At 46.5% G+C, this 12,858-nt stretch overlaps 1 protein-coding gene across 6 annotated transcripts in view; it reads left to right on the top strand.

Annotated features, from left to right (window-relative positions):
• The first annotated feature begins 986 nt into the window (after nucleotides 1-986).
• The window catches only part of PURA (purine rich element binding protein A), a 68,120-nt gene continuing 56,248 nt past the window's right edge, over nucleotides 987-12,858 (top strand). The window contains exons 1-2 of one of the 6 annotated variants that reach the window (XM_065918681.1): nucleotides 987-1,414; nucleotides 7,124-12,531. In XM_065918681.1, coding sequence (XP_065774753.1) covers nucleotides 7,268-8,236 — 969 coding nt within the window. In that variant the 5' untranslated portion in view covers nucleotides 987-1,414; nucleotides 7,124-7,267 and the 3' untranslated portion in view covers nucleotides 8,237-12,531. Of the gene's footprint in view, nucleotides 1,415-1,940; nucleotides 6,321-7,123; nucleotides 12,532-12,858 lie in introns of those variants that run through there. The other 5 variants (XM_065918683.1, XM_065918684.1, XM_065918682.1 and 2 more) reach the window with 5 other exon arrangements.

Consider the following 12,858-nt stretch of genomic DNA (forward strand, 5'->3'; position numbering starts at 1 on the left):
GTTTTCTGCTTCTTTTGCCTCCAATCATTTTCAACTGATCCGTCTTCTATGTACGCAGTGTTGCAAGAATGAGATGTAACAGCATACAAAGAGAAGGAAAAAGTTAACTTGTACCAAAAGTCTGTCAAAGCTGGTAAGATTTCAAGAAAACTTTTAGAAGGACATTTTGTAGTTTTGCATTTAGCCCTAGCATAGCAATTTATGAAAATTAACTCATCCGTTTTACTCTCTCCCTCTCGGCCGAAGGACGCATAAATATTATTTATCAGGGTTTTGTCCTTAGTCACAGTCCCTCAAAGGGGCCCAGTTTCACCTACTCTGCGTGGGAGGCTGGGCAGCAACCCCACGCTTCCTGTCAAAGATTCCTGGGGCTAGAGCCTGAACCTGGTCTAGTCCCTTTCTTCTTTCTGCTAATCCTGCCCTTCCAGCCCCTCTCGGCTGGCGTCTGAAGGCCAAGGTGAGACCCTCCCGGGAGATGAAAGGCCTGTCGCCTCCTAAGAGATGCAAGCGGAACGGTGGAGAGTTGGGGGGGGGGGGGCGCGGGTGACAGGGTGGTAGCGACACTGACTACGACGCTGAGGGCCCTAAGTTGGAGCTGACGCAGGCCCTACAGGGTTCCGTCCCCGCCTGAGCCGGGCTTCCGCCCTCAGAGCCCAACAACCGAGAAGTCCTCCCGGGGGCGCTACAGACGCTGGCTGGAGGAAGGGCGGGCAAAAAGGCCGCAGGGAGCCCCCTCCTCAGACGCGCCTTAAGGCCTGGGCCGAGGGCTGTTGACGCGCCAACGGCTGGGAGGGCGCGCGCACGCGCGAGATGGAGGGCGGAGGGAACGCGCTCGGCGGCCGCTGCCGCGGCAACTGAAACGGAGGGACGCGAGGGCGGAGGGCGCGAGCCACGGGAGGAGAGTGGGGGGGGGGAGATGGTGGGTAGCGGGGAGCGCGCGCTGACGTCGCCCGGAGTCACGCACAGAGCGCCGGGTTACGCGCCGACGTCTGGCTGCCACGACTTGCCGTCTGCGGCGGCGGCGGCGGCGGCAGCGAGCGGATCCCGCAGGGGAAGGAGGAGGAGGAGGGAGAGTCAAGGGGGCTGTGAGTGAGCGGGAGAGGCAGGGTGTGAGCCGGACTTGCCAGCGGGAGGGAGAACGAGCGAGAGCCGAGCCAGCCATCCGAGCCGCCTCCTCCTCCTCCCCTCGGCGTCCCGCCCCCGCCTGCCAGCCCGCCCTTCTCCCTCCTCAGCCGGCAGAGCCCGAGTGAGGCGCAGCTCGGCTCGCGCCGCTGTCCAGGACAGGTGTGCGCGCGCGCGCCCTGCTCCCCTCCCCCTTTCCTCGCGCCTGCCTAGCGCCTGCCTCGCGCGCGCCCTCCCTCCCTCCAGCCCGCGCCCTCCCTCACCTGCGGCAGGACAGCGCCCGCCCGCCCGGGTAAGCCCCTCGCGACCTTCTCTGCTGCCACTGCCACAGTTTGAGGTGCCGCCCACCTTGTTCCTTCTGATTGCCCTCTTATACCCCAGGAATAATTACTGTACCGTTGTAGACATCCCCTCACCCTCCCTCCGGGGACCCTGGCAGTGCAGCAAAGCGCCCCCCCTCCCTCCGGAGCGCACGAACGAACGAACTCCCTCCCACCTCCAAAAAAAGAAAATCACACGCCCCTTTAAAAAAAAGAAAACAATCCTACCTCCGCAGGCGCTGGAGACCACCAGTGGTACCGTTTGCTTAGAAATCCCTAAGCCTCATTTCCCCTGGCCACCTTAGCCTGGGGCCTGGGACAGTGCGCCAAACCTGGCCGACACTCCCTGCACAGCACCCCTGGCTGGAGGGGAGAGGAAGGAGGGTTCAAGGCTCCACTACCAACCCCTCCTTTCTCTGTTCAATCCCCACCCCACCCCCGCAATGCATACACCCGCCCAGTATGCGTTGCAAAAATAAAGAAGAATACATTGGTGCTGACAGCGCAGATGAAGCCAGGCCCAGGGATGGGTGGCCCGGACAAGGCATTTTTGCTGCCCCACAGAGCTAGGTCAGCTCCATAGTCTCCTCTGCTTTTGTCCGAGGGCAAAAGGGACGGATGTGAAGTTGGAGGGTCTTCCTTTTGAGCGACGGTAGGCCCCGGCAGCGGCTGAGATGTCAATGGGGAAAGGGACCCCCACAAATGTATCTGCCTTGAACCTGAATTCGGATAGAGAAAGGCTAAGAGTCCGGCTGGGAGAACGTTGGTTCGTTGCTGTCTACCCCTGAATAAATGCTACTTTAATTTCCGTTGTCTCTGCGGGACCCTCTTGAGGCTTCTAATTTCGTTCTTGTTTGGGCCCCTTACGTTTCGGTCGGACCAGGCGTTTGGGGACAGCTTTTTGCAGCGGTGTCTGTGCTTGAGTCCCGTGTCCTTGGAAGGGAAGCCCCAGTGCTTTATAATAGGCTGAATTTGGTTTGACATCTTTTGGTAGACTGTCAGAGGAGGAAAAGGAATTTTTTGATTACTTCAAGACCCTCACTGCTCCCCGCCCAAACTGACGTTTTCGAATTGCGGCTTTGAAAATTGGAGTGTTGACTAGAGTGTGGAAAGAGTTGCTGATTTCATTCCTTTGGGTACTAGTAAAATCATTTAAGAATCAGACGAAAGAGAGTTATTGACATTTGCATCGGTTCTGTTTGGATCTTTTGGGTATATAAAATGTCGGGTTCTCTGAGTCTTTTATCGAATTTAGAGTGTGTGCTACATTTATTTAATTCTTCTGCAAATGCTTAAAATAACATTTTGTGAAACGTGAGGATTCTATCACATGGATTGTTCTCTTCAGATTTTAAATGTTTAGTTCATATATTTAACCCTAAACATTTAAATAGCATTGGAGGTGCATAGTTTTAAAGATTAAGTAAGCTGTAGAAAGGGGATAGACTTTTAAAAAATGATCGTTGAAATACTATTAGTCGTTGTTGTTAAAATGTTAAGATTTATTTGATAGTTTCCCTTAATTTTCCCGATAGCTAGCCATGAGAAGAAATGGGTAATTCCTCCACTTTTGAACAGTTGCAGTACAACATTCCAGTTAGTTTTAATGATTTGAGTATTGAAGATAATTGTTGTCTGGTTTAAAACAGGCATTTAACCTAAGTAGCACTTGAGAACACAAGTACTAATGGTTTTGCTGCTTTTTTATTTGGGAAATATGTGATTCTGTGAAATATTAATGAGTGTATTGTTTCTGTTGGAAACTCCATAATCAAGAGTTTATTACCCAGAGGTAGATTCCCTCTCTCCAAGTTTATTTTGTAAATGTGTGTTAACTTTTACTTTTAGAATTAGATTATTTCAGACTCATCCGTAGTTCAGGCTGAGGAAAATGAGGGGTTTTTTTTTCCTTCTTGTTCAGCCTAGTATCTATTTCTCTAGCAAACAATTTTTTGTTGTTAAGAGTTTGTTAAAGATGTAGAAATAGAGGAATTAAAGATAAAGCAATCTCAATTCTCTTCAAAATGTGTGTGTATTGTTAATAAGAGAGCACACTAAATCTAGAGATGTTTATCAGGTTTTAAAAATGTAAGCAAAATTTGAGGAGAAAGGGAATTTTTAATGTTTTTTTCATTAACACAGATATTTTGTGCATATTAATGTATTTCGTTTTCCCTGTGTCTTTCTTACATTGTATTGAAACTGTAATTTTAATTCTGCAACTATTTGTTTTAAAATAACAATGCAAACATCTAGACACTAGAATTGGCTTTTCATTTACCAAGTTAGCATGTTGTCTTGGTAATTAACAAATGGCTAGATGTGTTTTTAAATCCACAAGTTTGCTCACGGATTTTCTGTGTTAGTATGCAAATCTAACTTTGAAATTCTGTTTAAGGTTCTAACCTCTTTGTTTTAAGACTTTTCTCTCAGACAACCTTTTAAGGGTACTGTATTCTATAGCCTAAGGAAAGCCGCCTTTCCCCACCTCTCCCATTCTGACCAAAAGTCCACACTCACAGGCTTATCCTGAAATAAACTCTCTTGTTTGAGTAGTGAAAATGTGTTAAATATCCTATTTATCATTGTATTATTTTGGGAAAGGCATTATTAACCTTGGTTGCTTTTAGATACATTTACAAACTAGGCAAGAAGCTAATATATAATGGCAAAATTTTATACATATATAATAAAAAGCATGAAATAAATACATACTTATGTGGAGAGTTCCAGGTCTCAGTTATTAGCTGATTTGAGCTTAAAATTCCCAGTTTATGCGTGCAAATGATATTTAACTTGTGTTTTGTCTAAAAACTTTATCAGTTGCCTCTGTGCTAGAAAACTAAGACATGAGTTCCTGGTGACCATCATTTTTTTCCAGAAAATAAGGGCATTCCCAAATTCAAACCACTTCAGAACCCTGGACGTAAACATTTGGGACAGGGAAAGAAATTTAGACCCCAGAATTGGTTCAAGAAGGCGGGCAGTTTCAAGCTCTACTTTTTGGTTCTGGGGGAAGCGATTTTTTAGTATGGAAGAGTGACAAGGACTGGCAGCCGCGTGCTCTCTCCTCGCAGCCCCACTGGCCTTTGTTGCTTTGAGCTCTCCAGAGGGGACAAGCGCTCGGTTCAGTGCGAGGTAAAATCACGAGAAAGAATAGCGGCTCTTCTAGATCGGTCTTAACCAGGTCGTAGTAGTCTCAACTTACAGGTGGGAGCGTAATGCCCCGCCCAGCTCTGTGCGGAGACCTTGCCTCGCTGCCTTTGCGACCCTGTTTGGGACGGGGTCTATCCAGGGTCCTGATCGCTACCATGCAAACCTAGAGGAGCCGCCGCTTCTTCACACTTGCATTTTTGTGTGGTGGGCAGTGCACCAGTTGTTCCTGTATCTCCTCCCGACAGACTTGGGGACAGGGGCGGGAGCGCAGAAAAATCAGCAATGAAAGGGGACTACTCAGTGCTGCAGGATGCCCCTAAACTAGGGGGATGTTCTTTATGGGGCCAAAACCTGTGATTTCCGTCCCTCACAGTGGGCCTCCTATTCAGAGAGCCATTTCAGGGACAACTGGACAGGTGGGTAGTTCTGAGACTGGTTCACAGGACTATCCCAGTTTTCTTTTCCGAAGTCAGAGTGCTCTGCCCTATTTCTTCCTCTTTAGCGGGAAGTAGTGAACGTCAGCCCAGAGTTGAATTAGCTACTGCTGGGTTGAATGGGGCCCTTGGAAGAGAAAAAGGAAGCTGGGAATACTTAGCAGGCAGGTTTGCCCAGGAGATGAAGGGATGTATCAGGGAGCTTTAACGTCTCAGGCGTTGACAAGGCTTATACCCTGGACTGGTCTGGGTGTCTTTATCATTAGTCCCCTCTTTACCCCTCTCTTTTCCAGGAAGCTTAGGCAGCCAGGTACTCAGATGTCTTGGGGGTTAAGAGTGAGGGAGGCAAGTCTCCTTGCTTTTGGGGGCAGGGGATGGGCGATGTTCAATGGGAATGGAGCCTACAGATGAGATGGTCGTACTCTTCTCAGGATGGAGGCAGCAATCCATGCTTGAGAAAACCAGGAATAGGGCTGTGGGGTCTGTATCCTCTAAGCCCCCTGCAGAAGGTGATGGGGGCATCTGGGAGCACAGGTAGGAGATGCCCTGGAGATAGGCCCTGGCTTTCCCACAGCTGCTAGGACTGCAGACTGCAGTGAGGGAGTAAAAGCATTAGCTGTCTATCTGGGAGAAGGAAAATAGGCCCTAGATTACGCCTCAGATCTAGGAAGAGAGAAATCTATTTCTGAGCCCCTTCCTGAGACCAGAGAAGACCCCTTTTTGCTGTCACTGGTTTAGCTGTCATTGGTAATGGTCAGTAACCTAGCTGTCTTCTTAAAAACCAGCGATCATTTAGTGTTTTACTTTTTGAGAGATGGGGTATCTCCTTGACACTTAGGAGTTTCTGGGAGGATGAGTAAAAGGGGCGAGCGAACCTGCGTTAATGAATCCCTTAAGGAACTGCGTTTCCCAGGAAATTCCTGACATTTTTAGCTCGTGAATTTCCTAAAGCCTGCTTGGTTTTCTCCATTCTGGGTCCTTCCAGAGAGGAAAAGTGGGGCTAGGGGCTGAAGGCTCGGCTGGGCCTGGTTTATCCGCAGAGCTGGCCGGCAACCCTGGCTGGGCTCAGCCCTGAACTGGGTGCCCCCCTTCCCCAAATCTCGGAAGGAGGAGGGGGAGGCAGGCAGGCAGTCTTGGTCCCAAAGGGGGCTCTTTGAAGGTTTTGGGGTGAGTGCGGGGTTTCTTTTTGATTGTTGGTTGGGGAGAAGGGCAGAGCCAACGGAAAAAGGCACTGCGGGCACCCCGGCCCTGGTGCGGCTGCCGTCCTCTGCTCGGCTCCCCCCTACCGGTGAGTGCGCCCGCCCGCCCGACTGTGCGGGGCTGCGGTTGGGGGGAGGGGGGAGCGGGATCATCTGAGGCCAGAGCCGCTGTCGTGCGCGGGGAGGGGGAGCGGCGGGAGCGAGGGGAGGGAGAGGGGAGGGACGGGCTAGGTGTCTGGTGCTCCGCGCCACTGCTGCCGGCGCCCCGTCCTCATCCCTGGCAGCCCCTTCTGCAGCTAAGGGTTACAAGCCGCACCACCTCTTCTCTTCCTCGGCCGCCCCTGCGGCCAGGGCTCTGCGGTAGGAGACGGCCCAGCCAAACGACGGGTGGGCCTGTCTGGGTTTGGATCTGGTTCTGGATGGGGCCCGCAGAGGAGGGGGTTGCCGTGACTCGGTGTCCCCTCTGCAGCAGTTCGACTGCGCTACGCAGGCCCCTCCTCCTACATCCTCTTTGGGGTCACTGGAAAACAGAACTCAGGCCCGCTCCCTGTGCTTAGTATGGCAGTCCCCTTCCTACCCCTAGTCCCCCAACTCCCGGGGCCAAGGCTGCCCAGGGTCTGGCAAACAGCGACAGCTACAGTGGTGGCGGCCGTGGCGGCAGCAGCTGCGACGCGGCGCGTCCTGATCCCCCCCACCCCCCAGCCAGGGGTGTAGGGTGAGGGCCGGTGGGTGGGCGCCGCCTGGCGGGCGGGCGGATGGGGGACTGGCAGCGGGGAGGGGGCACGGGTCACGTGCCGGCGGGCGGGTGGGCGCGTACAGTAGGGCGCCCTGCTACTGTACTGGGGAGTCAGTGCCCTGTTACCGGGTCTCGTCTGTCTCGTCTCTCCCGCAGATCTCGCGAGAGTGGCTGACTGGCTGTGGGGGTTGCGGCGGCAGCAGGCGGAGCCGGGGAGGGAAAGCAGCGGCGGCTGAGGCGACTGAGGCGGCGGCGGGCGGAGCGGCAGGCGGCGGCGGCGCGGCGGCGGAGCGCAGCATCATGGCGGACCGAGACAGCGGCAGCGAGCAGGGTGGTGCGGCGCTGGGCTCGGGCGGCTCCCTGGGGCACCCAGGCTCGGGCTCCGGCGGGGGCGGTGGTGGCGGCGGGGGCGGCGGCGGCGGCAGTGGCGGCGGCGGCGGCGGCGGGGCCCCGGGGGGGCTGCAGCACGAGACGCAGGAGCTGGCCTCCAAGCGGGTGGACATCCAGAATAAGCGCTTCTACCTGGACGTAAAGCAGAACGCCAAGGGCCGCTTTCTAAAGATCGCTGAGGTGGGCGCGGGCGGCAACAAGAGCCGCCTTACTCTCTCCATGTCAGTGGCCGTGGAGTTCCGCGACTACCTGGGCGACTTCATCGAGCACTACGCGCAGCTGGGCCCCAGCCAGCCGCCCGACCTGGCCCAGGCGCAGGACGAGCCGCGCCGGGCGCTCAAGAGCGAGTTCCTGGTGCGCGAGAACCGCAAGTACTACATGGATCTCAAGGAGAACCAGCGCGGCCGCTTCCTGCGCATCCGCCAGACGGTCAACCGGGGGCCCGGCCTGGGCTCCACGCAGGGCCAGACCATTGCACTGCCCGCACAGGGGCTCATCGAGTTCCGCGACGCTCTGGCCAAGCTCATCGACGACTACGGAGTGGAGGAGGAGCCGGCTGAGCTGCCCGAGGGCACCTCCTTGACTGTGGACAACAAGCGCTTCTTCTTCGATGTGGGCTCCAACAAGTACGGCGTGTTTATGCGAGTGAGCGAGGTGAAGCCCACCTACCGCAACTCCATCACCGTGCCCTACAAGGTGTGGGCCAAGTTTGGACACACCTTCTGCAAGTACTCGGAGGAGATGAAGAAGATTCAAGAGAAGCAGAGGGAGAAGCGAGCTGCCTGTGAGCAGCTTCACCAGCAGCAGCAGCAGCAGCAGGAGGAGACTGCCGCTGCCACCTTGCTGCTGCAGGGTGAGGAAGAAGGGGAAGAAGATTGATCAAACTGAATGGAAAAAACCCACACACACATGCATACACACACACACACACACAGCCACACACAGAGAAACTATACTGTAAAGAAAGAGAGAAAATAAAAAGTAAAAAAGTTAAAAAAAAAAAAAAAAAAAACCTGTTAACTCCAAGGGAGCACCACCCACAGAACCTCCACCAACTGACAGTTTCTCTTCTTGACTTGCCACCCATCGCTGGATGTTGTCCACTTTATCCACCATATAAAACAGTAAGCAGCTGCTAAAAACAAAAAACAAAAAAAAATACAAAAAGTAATAACATTATATGAACTGTGTTTCCTACTTGATTAAAAAATATAAAGAACTGAGTGTTTATTTCCCTAATTAACCAAGAACTTTTGTACACGTTTAAGCTATTATTATTAAAAGTGTTTGCAAAATGGTCAAGATTATAATATTGCTGAATTATATAAAAGTCCTTTTCATGTTGAGCTAACATTTGACTTTAGCACAAAAAAGAGATATTTTAGAACACGTAAAATAATATTTTTAGTTTTTCTCATTTTGTTACCAAATTTCAAACCTTACATGGAGGTTATTATAGTATATTTGACACCCTATATACCTGTGATTAGAGATGTGTATATATATGAGGGCTAGGCATGCTGTGTGTCTGAGCTTTGTCTAAATGTTATGCAGAAGTTTGTAGAGTTAAAGGTACGTAGGTTTAATTCATGCAAGGTAAACAATAAGTGCTCTCTTTTATACAATATGCATTGCATCTGGACCTTAAACATATAAAAATGGTCAGTGAAACTTCTGTGAACATGAAGAAATTATTAAAAAAGGCATTTAAATGAAATTTGCTAAGTTGTGATTTTTACGGTTGGAACCAAAGTTATTCAAATAGTAAAAGAAAAAAGAGAAAGAAAGAAAAGGAAATCTCCCATAATATTTTTCTGCATCTGTTTGCTTTGAGTAGGCATTTTGTCATTATTGTGTATATGAGATGTACTTGTATCGTTCATAATATATTTTTTTTATTATGTGTAGAAAGATTTTAAAAACTTAACTAACGTGCAGCAATTTCCAGTGAACCTGTACTTGGACATCAGGTAGTGAGTCTATTTGTGGTCACTAGCACTGTCTCCTAAACTTGTAAGAGGTCTGAAGCTATCCTTTGATTTTTGCCAGTGCTATTAACTTATGTAGACCTGTTAACAAGCAGAGCAACACAATTATAGTTATCCTACTGAGCCATGGATTCTGAGCTTCATTTTAAAAGTGAAAGCCAAGTTGGTGTATGTAAAGGATTTCCATGTAGCTGTGGTGCTAGTTATTACTGGCTACATTATATGCTAAGTGTATTTGTGTTCCCCAAGTGTACAAGCCTTCTATCAAAAGTATGTTCTATAACTCATATATTCAAGGTGTAGGGTATGAAAATGCAAAGCTTAGGAGAGCACTTTACCAAGCTGGTGTCCTCCAAACTGAAATTGTTTGTAACGATAGTCTTTTACAGGTTTTCATTTAAAGATGTTTGTGTGCTTTTAATTGACAACTAACTTCTTGCTGCTGTATAGTAAAATATTAATATATTTTTATCATTAAACTGCTGCATGACTATCATCTTTGAGTGAAGAGAAAATGTTATAAAAAAAGATGCCTTAAACAGTACATTTTGGTTTGGAATTCTGTAGAAAGTATTTTGGTTTAAAAAAAAAAAAAGGGGTCTTGTCTGACATAGAGAGTTCTGGGGATAGAATTGTTATCTTGGCAAATCCAGCCATATAGATCTAACTGCTGTATGTAGAAGACACCACCTGTAGGAGCTGGAAGGTATCAGTGCTTCTCACATTGTAAAGCATTGGCCTAGGAAGGTGAAACAGTTGTCTTTTTGAAGGATTTTTCTTTCTGCTGGTTCTTTGGGTTTTGATTTGGTATTTTTAAGCTCCCTGGTTGAGTGTGTTGTCTTTGTTTTTGAGATCTACTGTATGTGTTGAATAACAAGCTATTTCCATTGTACTGTGCATTTTCCCATTAAATTGTTTGCTTTTAATATTCATACAATGTTTAATATGAGGTGACCGTACAATAGTTAGGAGTTTCTTTACTTACAAAATCACTGGAAATGATTAAATTGCTTTTCCCCTTCCCCCAAGGTGCATTTTTCTTATTTCCACATAGTAAAGTTGAGCTTTTACAGTGCATAATGTGACATTTGGAATGCTTATCAACTGCATGTAAACATTAATAACCTGCACTTTTTTGTCTTAAGGTTTGTTGAGCTGTTTTGTTCACTGTACTTTAACTGTGATATGGAAAAGACTGCATTCTCTGTGCTGTTATTAGTTAGGAAAGAGAATTGCTTTGATTTTGTCTCTTGTTTACTATAGCTTCTTAAAGTTAAACCTTGTACTACAGGTTGTTGGAGTACTTCTAGATCAGTGTTTTCATAATAGCCAGCAATAAGTAGTGCAAGTCAACAAAAACACAGCAAACTTAGGCAAAGTGTCCTTTCTTTGAGATGCGAGTTCTTTCATGAGGTTTTCTTTAGGGTCCGAGTTACCTAAAGTGAAGCCTTTCATAGCTATAGACTTCAGATTCTGCTTGGAATCCTACCGGATCAAGAAGCACATATATTGTGCAATTATCTTTACACTATAACAGTTAAACACAATCTTACTAAGATTTTGAAACCAGTGTCTGATTTATGGTCAGTGGATTTTAAAAGAAATCCACATTCAGATCTTTTAAGACTTAAAACGTGATCATAGAAAAGACTAATGACTGTAAAGATGCTCTTTTTTTTGCATCTCACTTTACCTCCCCAAGTACCCCCAACCTTCCCTTTTCCCTTCTCCTGTTTCATCCTTTTTCCACCCTTCCCCCCAGGTGCTCGGTACTTTACCAAGGTTCTATAACTCAGTGTTTTATGTTGGAGTTTTTCCTTGTTTTTATTTTACTAGTTGGTAAACCCTGTTTGTGCTGAAACAAAAAAGGAAATGGTATATTTGACCATATGTGTTATTCATAGAAGACAGTATGATCAAATGTGCCAAAAACATGTAAACAAAAGTTAATTCATGACAAGTATGCCTTATTTTTAATGATCTGCTTTGTCTTACAATTAAGGTCCAAGAGCTTGGTTAAACTATACTATTTGCCTAAGTATAAAAGAACACTTGAAATGCATTACATTCTTTAAAATGAGAGACATTGTCAAGTAATTTAATTCAGAGATCAGCCACCAGATTTTAAATGCCCATGTAAGTGTGTGTGTTTGGTATTGTTCGTTTTTTTGTTTTTTTTTTTTTAAGTCACCAAATCTTTTTTTAAGCTACTTTTTATTTGTGCCTCCTATTTATCATGCTGATGTTGGAAGCAGCAGTCATCCAGCCACAGAGGGAGCTAAAGTTAACTAACCAGAACTGTAGAAATCATTATACATGCCTTTGACAACAAAGGAAGTTCATAAGAAAAGCCATGTTGGCTTTTCCTCCACTAGATACAGACTGGAGGTAGATGAATATTTGCCAAATGGAAAAAAAGACAATGTGAGTCAGAAAGACAGACTTTTCCAGCTTCTCAAAAGCCATGGAGAGTAGAAACCAAAACCAACAGGGAAATAAAAAACCTTGAAAGTCTCACTTTCTAGTTGTCCCATGCAGGGGTTGAAATTTGACTCAAAGTGAAAAATCTATCAATGTATTTTATAGGTCTTCACATCTAGAAATGGATAACTATCCCAATTTGGTTTTTCAGGTGATGGAGAAAGCTGCTAGTAATTTTAACCCCTGCCTAAAGAAGACAGATAATTTCATTTGGGAGCAAGTACTTGTTGCCTTGAAAAATAGCACTGTAATAGCCTATGATAATTAGTTATAGAATAACCTTTTTCCCTTTTAAACTATGCAAATTATTAAATAAGTGTAAATTAGGACTCAATTAAAGATAGTTCATTATATTGCAATCAGATGGCATTCACAAACTTAACTGGAGCATATACAAATAAAATCTATTAGTCTAAGAGTTTTGTATGCTAACAGAAAAAATATAATTTAGCTACCTATTCTAAAAATGGTGAATATTATTAATATTGTACAATAGGACTGGGAAGACTGCCTCCTTTTTTGAAGAGAGAGATTAAGGATTTTTATAATTGTTTTTCATCAAATTTTAATATTTTTGTCAAATTTTTAGGTATTTAATTTGTAAAACAGTTTGCTTTGTACTGGCATACAGAAAATAGGGTATTGATTTTAAACTTTTTGAAGCCAAGTGATCAAGTACATTTGTAATAAAAGTCAATGGATCTATATCAGTTGTACTCACTGTTTTCATTTCTTATACTTATAGGAATGCTGTACATTTTCTGCAGGAAACAACTAAATTTGGGTGGAAGGGAGGGGAAAAGATAAGTCCATTGATAACGAGAATATGGGTGGGTACCATGACCCAACTATTTTATATAATCTTTAAGTCAGTTAAGATTTGGTATATTAAAAAAGGTGTATAGGTCACTTTTTTCCTACCTTTTTTCCTATGAAACTTGATGTTTGTGGGGGTTGTCTCATTCATTTTTTTCTGTGCTTTTAACACTTTTTATTTAGCAATGTTGAAACTTTCTAAACTAACACTTTTTT

This window comes from Muntiacus reevesi, chromosome 1, assembly GCF_963930625.1.
Source record: "Muntiacus reevesi chromosome 1, mMunRee1.1, whole genome shotgun sequence".
Lineage (NCBI taxonomy): Eukaryota > Metazoa > Chordata > Mammalia > Artiodactyla > Cervidae > Muntiacus > Muntiacus reevesi.